The sequence below is a fragment of the Megalobrama amblycephala genome, linkage group LG21 (assembly GCF_018812025.1).
Source record: "Megalobrama amblycephala isolate DHTTF-2021 linkage group LG21, ASM1881202v1, whole genome shotgun sequence".
NCBI classification, from domain to species: Eukaryota; Metazoa; Chordata; class Actinopteri; order Cypriniformes; family Xenocyprididae; genus Megalobrama; species Megalobrama amblycephala.
The window spans coordinates 3,319,754-3,341,531 of NC_063064.1; the positions used below are offsets into that span (position 1 = coordinate 3,319,754).

Here is a 21,778-nt window from a genome sequence, read left to right on the forward strand (position 1 = left end):
AAGCAGATAAACATCAAATTTTCATTTTTGGGTGAACTATCCCTTTAAAGTTTTACCAGTTTTCATAAATTAAAGCAGTTGAAAACTACATAGCTGCCATCTGTTTGTTAGTGTTTAGCCATTTCAAAGATGAAAATGGTTAAAAGAAAAACATGACAATGAGTAACATTTATTTGCAGTCTGTCTGTATGAATTTGCATTTGTGGAGCAGTATGAATCTGTGGTTTTTCTCATTTGCAACTGAATTGCTTCTTATAAAATATTTAATGTGAAGACAAATTACAAAGCACTTACCAAAACCACGTATTACCAGAAGTCGTATTAATGATAAGTAGTGTTCAATTTACTCTTATCAATACAATTGTAATCAATACAATTTTTTTTTTGTATTCGACTTCCCATGTGATGAAGCTATCATAGTTGGTTAAATGAAGTCCATGTGCCACCTACAGGCCTATCAGGTGAAGTGTAGACTGTTAGTAAAGAAAACGCAATATGTGAAATGGCATTTATTACATTTACCCCTTTGATTTACACCTCTTTATATAATAATGTTTCTTCCCAAAGGAGAATAATCATGATTATCTGTTTAACCATTATCATGCAGCCCTATGTGCTATGTTTTTATGCTGCTTAGAGTATTGTTAGCTTAGCAACATGCTAGTGCCAAATTCTTTTGAAATCAATTGTGAGTCAAGTATATTGAGGAGAGCTATTTGTCTGATGAGTTCATGTCTATGTTTAGTGTTCAAATTGGTCACGTATGAGGTTTTTATGACATTTAGTTATGCTGTCTTAGAAGGTACACAGTAGATAGCAAGGCAGCTCACCATTTTGGAGCAGAGTCTCAGCGCTGTACTCTTACCTGATCCAGTGTAGTTTGTGACACTGTGTAGTCAGCTATCCCCAGCTCCTTATAATTATTCGACAGAACCTCAAAGACGCGAGCGAGCGAACAGGTTTGTGATGGCAGCTGGTAATGGAGAACATTCTGATGTCTTTCCTTCAGCTGGATCCCAGGGAAGGAGTTCTGGATGTAGGTGTCCACCGGGCATGGTTCTGTAGACGGCGTGGACAAACGAAGGATTATTGTGTAACCATCTCCAAACCTAGTAGGAAAGACAAAGAGGGCAGAAATGAAAATTGTTATAAGACACTATTCAGTAATATTATTGATTTTACTGCACTTACACTGCACTGACACTATTGAACTGAAATGAGATGACTGATGAAACTATTGCCTCCTGTAGAGCTGCATTTTTGCAACACAGACACTGTTATTGAACTTCACTGACTCATTGAACTGACTCAAGCTGAACAATGACATTATTGCCTTCTGTAGAACTGCTTACAGCTGAATTGAACTCGTTTCATAACTAGTTAACTTTCCAGTTATTGAACTGAACAAAACATATAAAAAATATTTGATGAAGTTTGCATCACTGATTCTGTTATTTCCCTGTTTATTACTGTGCAGCGAAGCATGCTTTGTAACAATCTGTATTGTATATAAATAAAGGTGACTTGACTTGACCTGCGGAATTGCATACTACTTATATTAATTTTGCAGTATGCACTGCATTTTCTTGAGTACTTTCTTTCTTTCTTGAGTTACTTTAACTGAAAGTGACATCAGCCACAAAACTGTATTCTTTTTAACATTACTTATATCATCCACAATCTCTTGAATCACTATTTGATCTCTCTACAAATAACGGTTTGATTCTGACATGATGCCACTGAATTAAACATGCAATATACGGAGGATGTATGACAAAATGAGGCATATTACTGCATACTCTTTCGCATCCTATTTTTGAAACTGCATGCAGTACATACTAAGCTGTTCATATTAACCTAATGTTTAATTCAGAACTGTTACCTGTTCTTCAGGTGCTGGACTGAGCCCAGACACTGGAACCTTCCGTTCACCATGATGGCCATTCGGGTGCATAGAGCCTCACACTCTTCCATGCTGCAAAGACAGCAGAACCATCAGGGCAGGAGAAAAAAAAGTTAATCTGAAGTCAGAATATCTTTCAAAGAGTTGATTTCTCTACGATGGTAAACTGAAAGTCCAAATATAAAGTATAAAGATGCCTCTGCACATGAATCACTCTCAGGAATCATGTATAGAGGAATCTTTATACTTTATATTTGGATTTGAAGTTTCACGTAAAAACAAAACTAACTGTGGTCGGATGTTTTACATGTCAATCAGATGATCTCTTTTGGTCTAAGTGGGCAGTTCCTCATTTTTGTACATAAACATTTCAATGTTCTTTACAGATTCTCACGGCTTGGTTTTGTTCATAGGTTTTTGACTGGATTTTGAGATGTGGGCATTGTGCTCAAAAACAGAGGCAGATGAACGTGAGCTTGCAGGGGTGGAGTTTAAGTGGACTAAATGACTGAAAAAATTCTGCATACAACACCAGAGAGAACTTTAGCTTCACTGGATTCACTTAATTAAATGTATACATGGATGAATCATTCACAATAATTTAGAAAACAGAATGTGATTTTTTATTTCCATCCATTGAGGCTACCTATATGAAACTGTAATAGTGTCCTCTACCTGTGAGAGGTGAGAACAACAGATCGTCCCTGTTTGATCACGCTGAGAATGCAGTTCCAGAGGAAGCGCTTGGCCTTTGGGTCCATCCCAGTCGTAGGCTCATCCTGAAAATCACAGATGAGGGTGTAAAATGCCATTTACAGCTACATCATACAACAGTATGATTGTAGCAAACATACCAAGAAGATGACAGGTGCAGCTCCAATAAGGGAAATGGCGGTGGAGAGTTTGCGCTTATTTCCTCCACTGTAACCCCCAGCCTCTCGATCAGCATACTGACTCAGACCAAGCTTTTGAACTCCCCACTGCGCCACCTAGAGGACAGTCATGAAAAAGGACTGTAAGTGATCTACAGTGCTTATTGACTAATCACCTCAAACCAGCATCAAAGAAATAGAAGTGACGACGGTCGACTGTGGTGTCGCCTCACGTCACCAAAAAGTTGCGCTTAAACACACCGCAAAGTTTACGGCCAACTAGCTTATAAGTTCTGCATCTACCTGTGAGCAGGTGGCACATCACAGAAAATCAGCTTGGTGTGTCACAGCCTTTAAAACAGGGGTCTCAAACCCCTGGGTGGGAATCTTTAGGCACCTCATGATCTAATTCCGATTCTGGGAGTCACGATCCGATTCCAAAACGATTCTTGATCTGCTTTTTTTCCAATTAATTAATTAGTTTGCCAACTTTAAATAAAAAAAATAAATCATGTGGCGCCAATGAGCTTTGGGCGACCCAAATTTGAGTCTCGGCTCACGGACCTTTCCCGATCCTATCCCCCTCTCTCTCTCCCACTTAGTTTTCTCTCTGTTTACTGTTCTATCATAATAAAGGCAAAAATGCCAAAAAAAAAAAAAAAAAAAGATTAAGATTAAGATTAGGATTTCATTACATATGCAATTATAAGTACTTTTTAAAATAATTACAAAATTAAAAAAAATTAATTAAAACAATTGTGTTTTAAATATATAAAATAATACAGCTTCAAAACATAAAAGCAAGTAGTAAATAATTATAAAAAAGGAACAAAAAAAAAATGACAAGCAATAAACAAAGAGTGCTTTCAGTATTCAAGAGTATCTGAACGTTTTCCATTCAAGAGCTGTGAGTGTTTTTTCTCTTTCTCTTTTAAATATACAGTACAGTCCAAAAGTTTGGAACCACTAAGATTTTTAATGTTTTTAAAAAAAGTTTTGTCTGCTCACCAAGGCTACATTTATTTAATTAAAAATACAGTAAAAAACAGTAATATTGTGAAATATTATTACAATTTAAAATAACTGTTTTCTATTTGAATATATTTCACAAAGTAATTTATTCCTGTGATGGAAAAGCTGAATTTTCAGCATCATTACTCCAGTCTTCAGTGTCACATGATCCTTCAGAAATCATTCTAATATGCTGATCTGCTGCTCAAGAAACATTTAATGTGTACAATTGTACAAAATATTTGTGTACAATATTTTTTTTCAGGATTATTTGATGAATAGAAAGTTCAAAAGAACAGTGTTTATCTGAAATCTAATCTTTTGTAACATTATAAATGTCTTTACTGTCTTTACTGTGATTGATTTAATGCATCCTTGCTGAATAAAAGTATTCATTTCTTTAATTTCTTTTCAAAAAAATAAAAATAAAAATTCTTACTGACCCCAAACTTTTGAACAGTAGTGTATAATGCTACAGAAGCTTTGTATTTCAGATAAATGCTGTTCTTTTGAACTTTCTATTCATCAAGGAATCCTGAAAAAAAAAGTACACAACTGTTTTCAACATTGAAAATAATCATAAATGTTTCTTGAGCAGCAGATCAGCATATTAGAATGATTTCTGAAGGATCATGTGACACTGAAGACTGGAGTAACGATGCTGAAAATTCAGCTTTGCATCACAGGAATAAATTACTTTGTCAAATATATTTAAATAGTACACAGTTATTTTAAATTGTAATAATATTTCACAATATTACTGTTTTTTACTGTATTTTTAATTAAATAAATGTAGCCTTGGTGAGCAGACGAAACTTCTTTTAAAAACATTAAAAATCTTAGTGGTTCCAAACTTTTGGACTGTACTGTAAGTCATGGTTTGTTTAATGCCTTAAGACATAACTGACTGTTTACATTAATTTTGTGTCATGAAACCATTTTGAGATGCAAGTACATTTAACCACAGAGTTGCACACAGCTGCATACACGAGCGCTCTTCACAAAACGCACATGAGCATTTGAAATTGAAAACAGCCTTCTGGCAGTGAGTTTCATATTTTTAATATTTAAGCCCACTGCATTCCATAAATGATGCCTTCATAGAACATCTGTAAGGAAAATACCGGTGGGCGAGAGACACACTGCAAGCGCAACATCAAGCAAAACGCACGTTTCTCACAGCACATATCCTGTGCATTGAAGCCCGCGAATGTCCTTGTAATGCTTTCAACCTTTCCGAACTTTAACAAAGATTATTTTATGGAAGTTTCAAGTGGTGTGTGTGAGGAATTGGAAGCAAGCAGAATATAGGTGTTTCTAAAACACGCAGCGTCATCATCGCGCATGAATCAGGATCCATTCTGAAATTGATCCAGAATCATTAGAGAATCGCGATGCATCGATTTTTTTCTCCCACCCCTACCTACTTGGTACCAGAAGATGTGAAGCCAACCAACCTTGGATTTAAATACAAAAATATATTATGACTAGATGGTCCATTTGAAACAAGCTTGGAATCACTAGTTTTCTGAGACCCCTGGCCTAGAGCCTATTAACGCTTATATCTAGTATTATGTGCCCAGAATGCACTTTTATAATAACAATAATAATAATATTTTTTTGGAGCATCCTGTACCTTTGCAACATGAGCTTCAGGCACTCCTCTGAGGCGAGCGTAGAACTCCAGGTGCTCACGTCCTGTCAGCAGGTCACTGATGGCATCAAACTGAGGACAGTAGCCCATCAGCTGATGAACTTTCTCCATTTCTGTAAGAACACTAAATAAAAAAAATGCATGTGTGTTAGGGGGTTGTGGGTAGTTGCCAGGGTAAAGTAATACTAAGTAAAAGTAGGAAGTATGAATATTGGTAATGTTCATCACATGTCAAAGGTCTAACCTGTGGTTGCTAAGAAATGCTTCTCCATAAGTAACATGGGTGTCTCCTGTTAGCATGCGGAAGGTTGAGGTTTTTCCAGCCCCATTAACACCAAGAAGCCCAAAACACTGCCATGGGAAAAGAAGACACTTGCAGCAGTTTAAACCATCACAACAGAAAAAACAAGGAGCTAGTATAAATGTTTCCAGGATGGCACTCTACTTACCTCTCCCCGTGGAATGCCCAAGCAAAGCCGATTCACTGCTGGCTTCCTGCCCGCCTTGTATACCTGCAGAGACACAAAGAGTCCATATTTTACCACTGAATAGATTAAACAACATTTTATACAGCTTCTTGTGTAGTATCTGGTGTGGTTCTGTACCTTACTAAGGTCTGTGAGGACGAGAATGTCTCCCACAGTTCTACCATTCTTCACACGTTCTCTCTCTCTTGCCACATCCTCATCCTCCGTGCCCAGTGGGGGCAGCACAAAGCCCGACCATCGACTGAAGGGAAAATGTTTATTTATCAGGAACAACTATACAACTGTATGTATGTGTTGATTTATTCAATATCATGATATTTAAACATACAAATGTACCTAATATTAATAAAGAATTTATACTGCAGGAGAACAGTGAAGATGAAGAACACAATTCCTTCCATCGCCATGGCAAACAGGTTCTTCCCAACAAAATCCCAGGACAAAGGGTCCAGATTCTGTTTAGTTCCTGTTGACATCAACAAAATTAACTCATATGCAAAACTTACAGCTGTTCATGCCTATTGCAGAAATATTTGTTTATCAGTGAGAGAGCTCTTTTTAAAAATACCCAGCCGCTGAAATGCATCTGCCATGGCCTGGTTCTTGGCCATGTCAATGAGACCTCGACCCAGACAGAAGTGAGGGAAGATAAGGAAGACCTTCTTCAAGATCCTGTTGACCTCATTCAAGTGCTGAGTACAACATGAAAATAAAATAAAGAAGAGATTTTTTGCTTCCATTTTATTATTATTAGTAATGTATTCATGATTTTTAATGAATGTTGGTTTTGAATTTAAATTTTATATGATATATTTTTATTACTATTATTACTATAATAATAAAAAGAAGTACATAACAAGTAGCATTAGTAGTAGTATATACATTACTGTAATACGTTTTGAAGTCATTAGATCATTAAATGGATCAAAAGTGACAGTAAAGTATTTTATAATGTTTAAAGTGTGTAATGTATAAAGTATATTTACAATGGAACTGAATCAACACTGAACTGACTTCAGCTGAAAAATGACACTGTTTAGAGATGCTTTACAGTTGAAATGAACTCTGTTTTCATCATTGAATCATTTTCCTTTTATCACTGCTTTGAAAGCTGCTTTGAAACAATCTGTATTGTATAAAATGCTATATACTCAATAAAAGTGACTTGACATCAATTAATCAAACAACCGGGACTTAAAAGATTCACGGTTTTCACAAAAATATTAAGTATCATCGTTGTTTTCAACAATGATGATAATAAATATTTCTTGTGCACCAAATCATCATATTACAATGATTTCTGAAGGATCATGTGACACTGAAGACTGGAGTAATGATGCTGAAAATTCAACTTTGATCACAGAAATAAATTACATTTTAAAATGTATTAAAATAGAAATCAGCTATTTTTAATTGTAATAATATTTCACAAAATTACTGTTTTTACTGTAATTTTGATCAAATAAATGCAGTCATGGTGAGCATAAGAAACTTCTTTCAAAATCTTACCAACCCCAAATTTCTGAACAGTAGTGTATTTGTAGTACAAGTAAAGAATGGTTGATAGGAATTTTTTTGTCAAAACTAAGGATGCTGACCCAGGAACATGTACAGTACATGGGTTAATCATAGGGTGACCAGATGTCCTGTTTTTCCCAGGACAGTCCTGTATTTCAGCTCTATTTTTAGTGTCCCGATAAATTTTTTTTGGTTTTGACCCATATTGGTTCTTTCCTAAATTGTCTTTGCTATGTGAACATAAAAGCGAGTAGTAGTCTTCTGTCATGCGAGAATAGCCTAATCAAAGGTAGCCAATCTCGTCAAAGTATATATTTTGGAGAACAAAATTACCATACACTCACAATTCGCAGTTAGCGAAGGCGGGATATTAGAGAGAGCAGAGGAGATCAAATCAGACGTGAAGATGTCAAAGAAGCGTGTGTGTACATTTAACAAGGATCTTCAAAAAGAGTTAAAAAACTCAATGCGGTATCGCGCTGAATGACACATACCAGAAGGGATCTCTTAAACAGCGTGTAATCCCAAATTCAGCTCTCTTTGCGCCTGAATGGTCAAATACAGACACAGTTGTCAAAATGCCCATCATGTGGAGTTTCTCACGTAAATACAGTCGGTTATGGCTTAAGTGAATGTAAACAGCTCCGGATATGTGTCAGTATATTAGATCCTAGCATGCAGTCTTAAGGTGAAAGGAGCCTAAAATACCTGTCTGTATCATTACTGTCAATCAAACAAAAGATGTTAAATAAATGTATACATGTTAAATAAAATGATGTACCTGAAAATCTTTGTTCTTTTTTATATAACAAAAATAAAATAACTAGGCCCTATACAATATATATAGATATCATGAAATATGATGAAATACGTTTTTGGTCATATTGCCATATTACACAAAGTTTCAGTGAATTTTTAGTCAAGTGAAATTATGATCACCCTAGTGAATCAGTCAGTATCTGTGTGGTCTATGTACCTCACCTCATCGACAAATAGCTCCAGGACGAAGGTGGCGACACTGCCATTGATGCCAATGAAGAGGTTGATGGAGGTAAGGACCACATAGGCAGTGCTGGGGACTGAGAAGATGAAGGAGGCTGGGTACATGAGTGGAGTGATAGACCAACTGCAGCAGAAACAAACAAACAACACACTACTGATTTATGCTGGTTAGAGCTGGAGGAACGAGCATGGTTGACCAAGGAAGTTTAGCTGATTAAGCTGCTAAAACAGGCTGTGGGGACACCAGCACTCCCATGCTGGGGACCACCAAAACAAAACATATGATATTTCTGTACGCAGTGTTAGTAAATATACCAATGTGCTGAAGAGTTATTTATTGAACCAGTAAATGTCTTTCTCACCCATACAGCAATAGCAGGAGCACCAGTGCAGGTAGATTCTTCTCAGATACATATGATTCCTGCTGGAAGCAGATGAAGATGAAGACCACCATAGTGGCTGGTACTGTATAGTTCAACTGAAACACAAGAACACCACAAATATGAAATCCATTAGGATAACCATTTAAAGATATTTCACAGTCTCATCAAACTCACAGCACTCACCATGTCCCATACGTAATTGGTAGTCCAGTACAGGATGGGCTTCACTCCACTGACAAACTGCAGATGTTTTGATTTACTGACCCGTTCCTCAATAAGGAACAGCACAAAACTGGCAGGAACAAATGACATGGCGAAAATAACACATATGGACACCAGAACGTCCACTGAAGTGGTCATCCTGCAAAGGCCAGAAAGAAAAAAGCATTGACAATTTTTACATGAGTGTCATGAAAACTTACAATTCAGCAAGGCTATAAGAGGGTGCAATAATTTCTAAGGCAAATTATAATTCAGAATAATTTGTTGCATTTCATCCCCTAGTGGGAGTAAATAAAAAGTGTTTAAAGAATAAAGTTTTAGTGGAAAAATATTGGTAATTCTGACTAATCTCACAGTTTTACTAGATTACATTACATGCATTACTTGGTTGCATACGGTCTAGCCACAAAAGTTCAAATATTGAATGACTGTTGATAATGAATGATATTACATACAGGGCCATCTCCGTCAGCTGCTCCTTTGTGAGGTTGAGCGGGTGATTGTAGGCTGTTATTCCATATTTGCGTCTTTCCACGTTAGGCGGCAAGTTGGCACGAAGGAGACCATTGTTCATAATATTCACAAATGATGCCATGGCATGCCATCCTTTATTATTAAACCAGACCTGAGAGAGAACACATCACAGCTGAATGAAGAGATCAGGAGAAGTTTGAGCTTGAGAGAGGTCTCTCACAGGTGTCTTACTCACCTTCACATTGTTTTGGCTGGTGAGTCCTGTAAGGACATCTGGTAGTCTATGAAGGAGCTGATCTAAAGACCCATTCTGCAAAAGAACAAAACTTATCGTAATAATGCTAGGGTGCTTTGAGTGTGTATTAGAGTGTTGCTAAGACGCTCTGAATGTTTTTAGCTCTATTACTGTATGGTTGCCAGGGTGTTTTGGGTGGTTCTTTTCTGTCCCAAGTAAAAAGAGCCCAGCCCTCTAGTCTCTATGATAACCTAGTTACAAAACATGGGTCATTCAGTGGAAGTCTGTGAGAGTTTTTTGCACCATTTTTTTGCACCAGCTTTGCACAAAAAAACATGCCTTAAGAGTGTACACTTTCACTGCAAGATGTAGCCCATTAGAATGCACTTAGAATGCCTTTAAGGATATGGGGATATGGGGGCATAAAAGCCTTTGTCTATTACATTTATAGCATACAATGTATGTAGTTGAGCAATATTACATGTGATATTGATTTTATAGAACAGTTCAATAAACAACAAGTTAATATTATGCAAGCTGCATTTTAGACACAATATTATTTGTTTTTGCTCTACTTCGCCAATACATTTTTTTTTTACAAAGTAACAGCAGAACTGTTGTGTTTCTTCGAGTTTTGTGTGTTCACAGTGGTGGTGTTTTATTTCTGAATGAATCTGTTTTGAACAAATCGTTTAAGTGAATGATTCAATGACCCATTTAAAAAGACTGTCACTTGCTTTGTTTCTGAATGAATCAGCTGTTTCAATGAACTGGTTGAATGAATGACTCAGTTCACTCATTAAGTCTTGCAGCCATTTACTGGTAGTTTTAGTTTCATATAAGTATCATTTAATAAATAAATAAATAAAATAATAATAATTTCATTTTTAAATGTTCAATTAAAAAACATCTCATACTATTATTTATACATTTGTAACAGTCATTTAAACAGTCCTGTAGGGTCTCGTTCTAACTGAATCTATTAGGGGGGGTCTAATGCTATTTCATGTATTCTGACTTATTTACACTGTTAAAGAGTTGGATTCTCATGCTAAACATGGCCAAAGCTTCAAAACACGAGTTGAATGTACGATGGAGTATTTCTGTGCCAAAAATACTCTTCCAAATCCTCATAAACTTTGCAATCTTTTTTTCGAGTATGGGCCTTTGAAACGTCATAAAGGTCGGAATTCCTTGTACGGGTACTTCTCCCGGAGGAGCGTACACGCACATGTCGACCAGAGCAAGAGAGCAAGAGCACGCCCATCAACGTGCGTTCTACGGAAGTCATCAGCAGCGCTGCATAGGTCACAGGACTTCGTGAAATCAACAATGTCACCAAAGAAGTGCGTTTTTGGTTGTCAGGGAAAGATAACCTTGCTTCCCAAAGAACCCAGCGATAAGAGGAGTGGAGAGTTTTGTGCTCACGCATTACATTGATGCGCTCTCGACATTTGTTATTAAAATAACCATAGAAACTGATAGTTGCAGCCACGTTTTTATTGGTTAAAATGAATGGAGAATATCTTGTGTTTTTCCGTGGCTGCTCAAGCCCTCAGGATCGGTGTTCATGGTTTCATAAACAAGGCCCAGATCTACGCTGGATTTACAGATGAAAAACTGAAAGATGGAACGGTCACAGCGATAATGATCCCGGTCATAAGTCTGAACCACAGGTGGTGAGTAAAACTGCTTCATATGTCTGTTTTGTTGGCAATAGATTCATATAATGTAAACAACACGAACGTAGTGAATTCATAAATGTATTAGTCATCATTCACTATACGCTATATTCATTATAGTGATTCAAAATTTATCCAGGAAAATGTGATGGTTTATTGTGTGTGTTTAAATACAGTTGTTTAGCTGACCATTGATAGCTTGCAGATGATCGCTACGCAAAAGCTGCACGTGCTCGTGACAGCTCGTCACTCTTTAGCTCCATTCACATGGCACGCCTTCAGGTGCTTGGCTGTTTTCGGTTATCTTCTATAAATATGATAAAACTAAAGACTTTTTGAAGATATGAAGGATGCACTACTACTCTATAGCTACTCAAGATTAACATGAGATTGGCAGAAACTGTGTGTGATAACCCCCTTTTAAATGTAAAAATTGGGCAAAATTGCCCTTATAAAAGGTAAAAATGCCCCTGAAAGTTTTATTTAAACAGAGAAAAGTTCCTTTCTGTCACTGCCGTGAACTAATCGCTACACAGAAAATCTTTAGGAGTCAGCTGACCATGATATGTTTAAACCAGCCAAGGTACAAGCACAAAAACACACTCAACAAAATATTGTTTCACACAAAAACTTAGATGTCACACCTCTGCAACGTTGTAGCGTCTTCTAATAGCCAAAACAGACTCCTCCAGGTGATGTGGTTCATCCACAGCTTGAGAGCTTTTAGCCCCCAGAGAGAAACCTCCATATCTGCAACGGTGAGCAAAGAGTAAACCAACATGAAAACAAACTGAAATTAAATGGTGATTGTTTGGATCTCTGACAGTAATTAACTTACCTAAATTCATTTACCCATTTTTTCGTCTTCAAACTGTAGGTGAGAGACAAAAATTACACATATGTGCTGTCAAAACAGCTCAATTTTTTTTTATTATAGAGTATTTAAAGAAAAAATTATTGAAAATCAAACCTTTTCTTCAGAATTTGGGGATACGTTTTGATGAGGTAGTCAGAAATGTTGCGACCTGTCAAATTTTGCAGGATATCACCTGTCATTTGTTTTATCTACATGGGGAAAGGGTGGAGGTGTTAGTATGAAACTAAAAACACTAAATAAAGTAAAATAATGAAAAAACCCTGTCTATTCCATTTAAATCTGTGTTTTTGACTGCTAACAAGTGTTCTAATTGCTTATTTTAAAATGTGTTTTCCCTTAAGGAATGGGTCAATAATTGTAAACACCTATATTAACAATGTTATTTCTGGGAAAATGCTAACTGTTCACAATGTACGGTAAATGCTAACATACATATTTTACATAAAACATACTATACATGAAGTTACATTACCACTTCTATTTCAAATAAATGCTGTTCTTTTGAACTTTCTATTAATCAAAGAATCCTTAAAAATGTATCACGGTTTTCACAAAAATATTAAGCAGCACAACACCAATAATAATAAGTATGGCGATCAGCATTTTAGAATGATTTCTGAAGGATCATGTGACACTGATGAGATGTGCCATCACAGGTAATATTTCATAATATTACTATTTCACTGTATTGTTCATTAAAAAAATGCAACCTTGGTGAGCATAAGAGACTTTCAAAAACATCTTTAAAAAAATCTTAACGACCCCAAACTTTTGAACAGTAGTGTATATTACTGACCTGAGGAGGGGGGATTCCTCCTGCTCCCTCTGGGCAGTCCGGCAGCATTCTGCGGTTATTTTCAGTACTGCATTCACAATCAGGAGATGGCTTTTCCACAGTCCAGTTGCCTTTATGAAAGAGCTGCCACATGCTGTAAGGAATCTGGGGCCGGACAAACTTTGTTTCAGCTTCCTCTAAACACTCTAGGTCACTGAGAGAGCACACAATAAAGCATCATGTTAAACTATTTAAACAGTATAGACTATTTTATGTTCTTGTATTCCTAACGACAAGGGTTGTACCTGCTCGGCTCCATACATTTAGTACCAAACCCGGGTGGATCTAGCAGGGCGTCCAGGAGGTTCTGTGTGGCCGAGTCCTGTGGGGCATCATTGCTTTATGGAAAAGAGACAAGAGGTAAGAGATCTGCAGGTGACAGCAGGCTTTTCCTTAAAAATCTCCATCTCTGAATGCATACCTGAAGAAGGTGAACTGCTCCCCGTACATCCACGGCTGGAGCTCCAGGGATGGATATTTCCCAAAGGGTGGGACAATGAGACTGAAGAGTAGAGCGATAAGGACAAAAACTGCAGGAAGAACAATCTGCAAAACATGATGGATCATGAATCAACATTGTTACACAAAATTCAACATACTGAAACAAAGACATCTTATATAATTACTATATACTATAGTGAGTTTAGCATCATAAAGAATTTTTTAATGTTTTTGAAAGAAAATACAAAAATACAGTAATAACAGTAATACTGTGAAATATTATCACAATTTAAAATATCTTTTTTCTATTTTAATATATATTAAAATGTAATTTATTCATGTGATGGAAAAGCTGAATTTTCAGCATCATTACTCCAGTCTTCAGTGTCACATGATCCTTCAGAAATCATTCTAATATGCTGATTTGCGGCTCAAAAAACATTTATTATTATTATTATTATCATCAATGATGAAAACAGTTGCTGAATAATTTTGTGGAAACTTTAATACATTTTTTTAGGATTCGTTGATGAAAAGAAAGTAAAAAAAAACAGCATATTATAAAATATAAAGAACAGATTTATATTTATAAAGATTGCATTTAACAGTTTTATTAAATTATTTATGTTTTTGAAGATAAACTTTAAGTGAGTTTTGGATGGCAGCAAAGGTAATTGAATAGGTAACATCAGTCTGATTTGATCTGAAACTGATATGATACTGATATCCCTACAAGACACCTTAAAAACCCTCAGTGGAAGTCAAGGTAGTATGAATTACTAAGTGCACTATCTGTACCTGCCAAATTACTTAGAAATTACTGTTGTCAAAGCAGAGTGATTTTCTTTCCACTTGGAATAACCTGTACTGATGCATTATAACACCAAGAACAGGTATTAAAAAAGTAAATAGGTTGACTCAAATAATGCAGTAAGACAGAAAATTAATTCAACATTAATTAAAAAAAAATCCTTAACATCCATTGACAAGACTGTTGGTAGACTTTGGAACTGACATAATCATTCAAACATGCACAATTATTAGTTGATAATTTCAAAATCATTGTATTGACAGGTCTATCACTGCTGTGTACCTGTGCAAAAATGCCTCTGCAACTGCGAAGAGCGTACTTCAGTCTTTTGGTGAAAAGCGCTCGAAGCTGCTGACATGTATGGAAGCAACCTGTGAGAGGAGCACCGCCACCCTGACCATCCCCACTCAGCGGTTCTGTCTCCTGGGCCTCTGTGTGCCAGAGAAAGACCTTCTGGTTAATGACATCTCATTACAGCTGTTCTGATCTGCGCTACTGCTGTGAACACTAATTACAGCCTGTTTTGTTTTATTTTGTACCTTTCCTGATTGGCTGTTTCCGTACTGCCAGCGAAGCAGAGAGAAGAGCAAAACAAAACAAACATCTTTAAAATACATGACACAACCAAACCTAACCTCACCATTTATACTTACATTCTTATAGTATGACCAATTATATGCATACTATCGTCATAGTATGTTTTGTATCCACTGGCCCATATTTGTAGCCCACTTGCCCCGCCAATAATTTCCCGGGTCCCAAAAAAAAAAAAAAAAAAAAAAAAAAAATTATATATATATAGTATCTCACAAAAGTGAGTACACCCCTCACATTTCAGCAACCATTTTAATACTATAGAAATTAAAATTGGATATACGTTAGAGTAGTCATGGTGCAGCTTGTATAGTAGTACAGATTTACTGTACAACATACAGCCATTATTGTCTAAATAACTGGCAACAAAAGTGAGTACACCCTAAGTGAACATGTCAAAACTGTGTCCAAAGTGTCAATATTTTGTGCGAGAACCATTGTTATTTAGCACTGCCTTAATCCTCCTGGGCATGGAATTCACCAGAGCTGCACAGGTTGTTGCTGGGATCCTCTTCCACTCCTCCATAATGACATCACGGAGCTGCTGGATGTTAGACACATGGCGCTTCTCCACCTTCCGCTTGAGGATGCCCCACATGTGCTCAATAGGGTTCAGTTCTGGAGACTAGGCCACTCCTTCACCTTCAGCTTCCTTAGCAAAGCAGTTGTCATCTGGCGGTGTGTTTGGGGTCATAATTCATGCTGTTCAGCCCAGTTTCTGAAGGGATGGCATCAGGTTCTGCTTCAGAATGTCACAGTACATGTTGGAATCCATGTTTCCCTCAGTAAAGCAGAGCTCCCCAGTACCAGCAGCAATTATATCAGTCCCAGACCATGATGCTACCACCACTATGCTGGACACCATCTGACCCAAACAAGTTTATCTTAGTCTCACCAGACCACAGGACATAGTTCCAGAAATTCATGCTCTTGGACAGGTTGTCTTCAGCTTGTGGGCTTTCTTGTGAGCCAGGAGGCTTCCTTCTGGTACGATGGCCATGCAAACCGACTCGTTGCAGTGTGCGGTGTATGGTCTGAGCACTGACAAGCTGAGCTTCCACTTTTGCAACCTCTAAGGCAATGCTGGCAGCACTCATGCGTCTGTTTTTTTGAAGCCAGCTTCTGCACCTGACGCACAACACAAGGACTCAACTTCTTTGATTCAACTTCTTTGGCCTGGTCCTCCCTATGACCCTGACCACTGTACTGTAACTCAGTTTCATGTCTTTCATGGTCCTGCTTGACAGGTGTCAAGCAGAGAAAAACATTAACATGATGAATAGGACATGTGGCTTTGCATGGTTAAACGACATACAACTGTTATCACTTAGGCTCACTTTTGTTGCCAGCTATTTTAACAATTATGGCTGTTTGTTAAGTTATTTTCAGAGGACAGTAAATCTATACTGCTATACAAGCTGCACATTGACTACTATAAAATAATAAAATATATCCAAGTTTATATAGTATTACATTTCTATAGTACTGTCCCTTGAGAAGACATACTAAAATGGTTGCTGAAATGTGAGGGGTGTACTCACTTTTGTGAGATACTATATATATATATATATATATATATATATATATATATATATATATATATATATATATATATATATATATATATATATATATAGTACCTACCTACCTACCATTTAACACCATAGGCTATCAAAAGCTTGCAAAATTGACATGTTTTCCAGCTGGATAACTTTACTTTGATGACATATTTAAGTCAGTAAAATTTGCAAAAATGTTCATACAATACATCTAACATTTACATCAATGAAAAAAAAAGTATACGTTTGCAAAACATAAAATATATGTATATGAACTATGACATAAGATAGATCAGTTCTTTTAAAAAGTCCTGCCTGTTAATAAACTCAGGTTAGAAAATATTTGCAGAACATATGTAAAAAAAAACAAATAATGTAAATTATCTTTTTTAATGAACTTACACCTGCACAACAAATGCTAGCATTGCATAGCATTGTCGTTATGTATGCAAATTAAACAACAAAACACCTGCAAAGCTGTTGGTTGCAATTTTTTTTTTTTTTTTGAGTCAACCGCTATTCGACTTTGAATGACATACAGCCAATGGTGTAGTCGGGGCGATACGCACGCATACGCCGTATGCTTACTTTTTGCTCAGGGCCGTTTGTGTATTACGCTTCTAAGGATATATTTGCGTAACCCATTGTTTTTTGCTTCGAAAGTCCATAAAATAATGCCTGTTAACTTCTCCTTTAACTGTGTTCCAAGTTGTTGTGTAAAGTCGCGATTCTTTGTGTAAGTGGTGCTGAGCATTTCATTCTACCTTTTCCCCGCTCATCATGCAAAACCCAGGCTTCACAGTGCGTGTTCGCGCTGCAGTGAGAGATCTCCGGTCAAAGCCGCTCGGTGTTTTGAGTGGTGCATTGAGCGCAGTTCTCTCATGCAACGGTCTCAGCGTGAGAAATATGGTGGTGAGGAAATAAGACTATTAATTAATTATATAGCCTAATCATGCGTCAGAGCGTTTATAAGCGCTAAGTCCCGTACAAACTAAAGACCATCAGCGCAAATAAGCCTTGTTTATTTAATGTATTAGTGCGCGAATCAAACCAAAATACTAGGCTGCTACTCTGAATCGTTAAGCTCCAAAAGTTTTATAAGATTTCCACGAGCCATCCCGACACTGATGATAAAATTTGCGATCCATTTGAATTCTATTGAGAGTTAAACACTTTGAAACGCTATATAGAATGTCAAACGTGATCTAGACTGATGGACAAAATTAACAAAAGTCTGAAAAGAGGACAGACATCATCTTGCGCCAACAATTATTAGGGAGCTTTTTAAACTATTCATGACCCACCCTTACTAGAATTTATATAGTTTTATTGTAGTAATTATGGTAAATTTGGCTAACTTGTAGAATTTATAACCTATTAAGAGAATTCACTAATTTATATTACACCTGTGACATCTTCTGTTGTTTCTATAGGCTATGTGTAGGTTGCTATTTTTCATAACAAATGCTTTGATAATGGAAAATGATATAGTTTGACTTCTTATAACACAATGAAGTAGAAAATTCTGTCAAACTGATAAGCTTACATAGTCGTAAATAATAAAAAAACTGAGTTTACAGAGGTTACCGGGAAACAGCTCTATTTCTGCTGCTCCATAAGCGCCACCTACTGACAGAGAGTGGTTTAAATTTTCATTCAGTGAATATAATTCCAAAGCAGCATGTTTAAATAATAGTCAAACTGTAAAGCATTACAATGTCAACCAATTTTAGAATGCACTGTATTTATTTGTTTTTAATTCTGGGTAATAGTACACCACTTATTTTTTTAGGACTACACCACGATACAGCATTAGTATGTAAATTAGGGCCAGCTGTATGAATATAGGCGCTGTGTTAAGACTGTGGCTGAATTTCAAAATGCATACTAGCATACTTGTATGTGATTCCAAATTCAGCATATGTCTTAAAGAGATAATTCACCCAAAAATGGGTGAATCATTATCCCATGATTTACCTGGGTGTATATGACTATCTTTTTTCACACGAACACAATCATATATTTAAAGGTGCCCTAGAATTAAAAATTGAATTTATCTTGGCATAGTTAAATAACAAGAGTTCAGTACATGGAAATGACATACAGTGAGTCTCAAACTCCATTGTTTCCTCCTTCTTATATAAATCTCATTTGTTTAAAAGACCTCTGGAAAACAGGCGAATCTCAACATAACACCGACTGTTACGTAACAGTCGGGGTGTACGCCCCAATATTTGCATATGCCAGCTCATGATTGAGGCATAACACAAGGGCAGTTAGTATTACACAAGGGCAGAACGTCTGGATGTGCACTGCTGAATAATCAGACTAGGTAAGCAAGCAAAGAAAACAGCGAAAAATGGCAGATGGAGCAATAATAACTGACATGATCCATGATAACATGATATTTTTAGTGATATTTGTAAACTGTCTTTCTAAATGTTTCGTTAGCATGTTGCTAATGTACTGTTAAATGTGGTTAAAGTTACCATCGTTTCTTACTGTATTCACTGAGACAAGAGCCGTCGCTATTTTCATTTTTAAACACTTGCAGTCTGTATAATTCATAAACACAACTTCATTCTTTATAAATCTCTCCAACAGTGTGTAATGTTAGCCAGTTAACCACGGAGCACAGGCTCAAACTCATTCAATATCAAATGTAAACACCCAAATAAATACAATACTCACACAATCCGACGCATGCATATCAGTATGCATGACGAACACTTTGTAAAGATCCATTTTGAGGGTTATATTAGCTGTGTAAACTTTGTTTATGCTGTGATAGAGTCGAGAGCTCGGGAGGGGGCGGAGCGCGCGCTATTTAAAGGGGCCGCAACCTGAAATCGGCTCGTTTGTAATTATGCCCCAAAACAGGCAGTTAAAAAAAATTAATTTAAAAAAATCTATGGGGTATTTTGAGCTGAAACTTCACAGATACATTCAGGGGACACCTTAGACTTATATTACATCTTTTAAAAAAAAGTTCTAGGGCACCTTTAAAAATATCCTTAGTCCTCCAAAGTTTATAATGGTTGTGAATGGGGAGCCATGTTTTGAGGTAAACAATAATGCATCCATCCATTAAAAAAAGTAATACATACGACTCCAGGGGGTTAATAAAGGCCTTCTGAAGCGAAGCAATGCATTTTTGTGAGAAAAATATCCATATTTCAAAATCTTAAAGCTTTAAAGCTTCTGGCAGACGACCGTATACAGAACGCGCAAGTCGACTTGCGCCAAATGAGTAATCCTTCAACGCGACGTATGACGCAGGAGTATTGTAAGCTTAGATGCCTCTCGCGGTTCAAACTAATAGGGCTGTGCGACAAATTTAAGCTAATGTTCTCTAATATCAAAATCCTTTGAAATTTCTCTTTAAAAATGATAATTTTAGACTTATAATCCATGACCGGTGATTTGTTTTGCTCTATCCTCTGCGCCTCCGCATTCGTCATTACATTGTGCGTCAGGTCAAAGTATACTATTTCGTCGCAAATTGACTTGCGCATTCTAGGAAGCTAGTTATTTTAATTTATAAAGTTTTAAATATGGATATTTTTCTTACAAAATGCATCACTTTGCTTCAGAAGGCCTTTATTAACCCCCTGGAGTCATATGGATTACTTTTTTTTATGGATGGATGCATTATTTTTTACTTCAAAATGCAGCCCCCCATTCACAACCATTATAAACCTTGGAGAACTAATGATATTTTTAAATATATCTCTGATTATGTTCGTCTGAAAGAGAAGAACTAGTCTGACCAACTAGAAGTTAGTTAGGGGGTAATAAGTCTTACTTTTTGGATTCAAATCTACTTTTTTCTGTAACTGACATTAAAAAAAAAAAGTTATGACATGTCCTAAATAAAAAATTAGATGACTAACTTGTAAGATTAGTCAAAACAGTTCAACAGGCCACAGATTTTATCCCATTGGCTCAGCGGGAATTAAATGTATTCATTTACCTGTGTCTGTGTCCTCAGATGGCGCCCCCTCATGGCCTGGAGATGCTGGCAGCTCCTCAGGGTCTGCATCCACGCCTGTCTCCTCTGCCACACGAAGAAAGATCTAAAATATACAGGCAGAGGTAAATATTACAGTCTGGCAAAGCCCCTTTTTCCACCACTTGGCAAGAAGACATATTAGGTTACAACAGCAGCCATGAGGATAAACACTCTCTACTTAGTCCCTGTTTATTTTTAACTGATGTTAGAACCCCACACAGATTAAAGAGGGATTTCCTCTTTTGCCGCCAGAATGGGATAATGACTGGCCATTGACGGATATGTATACCACAACCTTGAACTTTAGTGAGGGGTAAATCCTTTTACAGAGATAATGTATCAGTGTGGAAAAACAAACTGATGCTTCAGAACCGTCTCACCTCTTCTAACGTGGTGTCAGACAACCCGTAACTGACCACGCCAAACTCGCTCTGCCGTTTGTCCAGTTCGTTCAGGAAGAGGGCAAGACTGCCGTCCTCTGAGGCAGCATGGGGCAAGTTGATAACTGCCTCTCTGCCAATGTCCTCCACCAGCTCAGCATCAGAGATGTACTGCTGAGCAAGAGCCATTAGAGCAGCAACATCTAAAAAAGGAAGGTATCAGTCCTTAGATAATGTTGAGGTCTACAATAGACATTAGAATAGACATTGCTGGGCACAGCCGGGCAGCTTAGACAATATGTTAAGACATGATGCACATAATTCCTGTAAGGCAAAGCTGTACCCACCAAATCCATTCTCTTCACTGCCCAATCCTGTGTCATCACTTAATGAGGATTCGCTGTCCTGAAACACAGAGACCTGGTGAGAAAACTGCAGGAGGTTTGCGACAGAGCACATGAGCGAAGCAGAATGATGTCGCTCAAATCCAGCTCTGACATGAAATATCTCTGTACTATATGTCTTTCTGTTTGCAATTAATTTCTTGAATAAACAGTTATTAGTAATGTCATGTAGCTTTGTAGCTTAAGTTGCTGATTAATTCATCAGAGCAGCGCTGACAGCACGTTTCTGTGCGAGTGTGTGTTTGTACTGTATGTGTGTGCATTTGAATGTGGGAGAGAGTATGTATAAAACAGTAATATATTTATATCTTAATTTTTATAATTAGGGTTTAAACATTAATAATAACATTAAGTATAATTAGCCCTATACAGGTGCTGGTCATATAATTAGAATATCATCGAAAAGTTGATTTATTTCACT

At 36.9% G+C, this 21,778-nt stretch overlaps 1 protein-coding gene across 1 annotated transcript in view; it reads right to left on the reverse strand.

Annotated features, from left to right (window-relative positions):
* The window catches only part of abca7 (ATP-binding cassette, sub-family A (ABC1), member 7), a 49,454-nt gene that overhangs the window by 4,594 nt on the left and 23,082 nt on the right, over positions 1 to 21,778 (reverse strand). Inside the window, 26 exon segments of the mRNA XM_048173055.1 lie at positions 866 to 1,109; positions 1,883 to 1,975; positions 2,579 to 2,682; positions 2,758 to 2,892; positions 5,423 to 5,564; positions 5,685 to 5,791; positions 5,890 to 5,952; positions 6,046 to 6,169; positions 6,265 to 6,394; positions 6,497 to 6,620; positions 8,428 to 8,572; positions 8,811 to 8,926; positions 9,015 to 9,192; positions 9,509 to 9,678; positions 9,763 to 9,837; positions 12,089 to 12,194; positions 12,283 to 12,315; positions 12,415 to 12,509; positions 13,118 to 13,310; positions 13,402 to 13,494; positions 13,578 to 13,702; positions 14,691 to 14,839; positions 14,948 to 14,971; positions 20,535 to 20,637; positions 20,954 to 21,156; positions 21,301 to 21,358. Coding sequence (XP_048029012.1) covers positions 866 to 1,109; positions 1,883 to 1,975; positions 2,579 to 2,682; positions 2,758 to 2,892; positions 5,423 to 5,564; positions 5,685 to 5,791; positions 5,890 to 5,952; positions 6,046 to 6,169; positions 6,265 to 6,394; positions 6,497 to 6,620; positions 8,428 to 8,572; positions 8,811 to 8,926; positions 9,015 to 9,192; positions 9,509 to 9,678; positions 9,763 to 9,837; positions 12,089 to 12,194; positions 12,283 to 12,315; positions 12,415 to 12,509; positions 13,118 to 13,310; positions 13,402 to 13,494; positions 13,578 to 13,702; positions 14,691 to 14,839; positions 14,948 to 14,971; positions 20,535 to 20,637; positions 20,954 to 21,156; positions 21,301 to 21,358 — 3,132 coding nt within the window.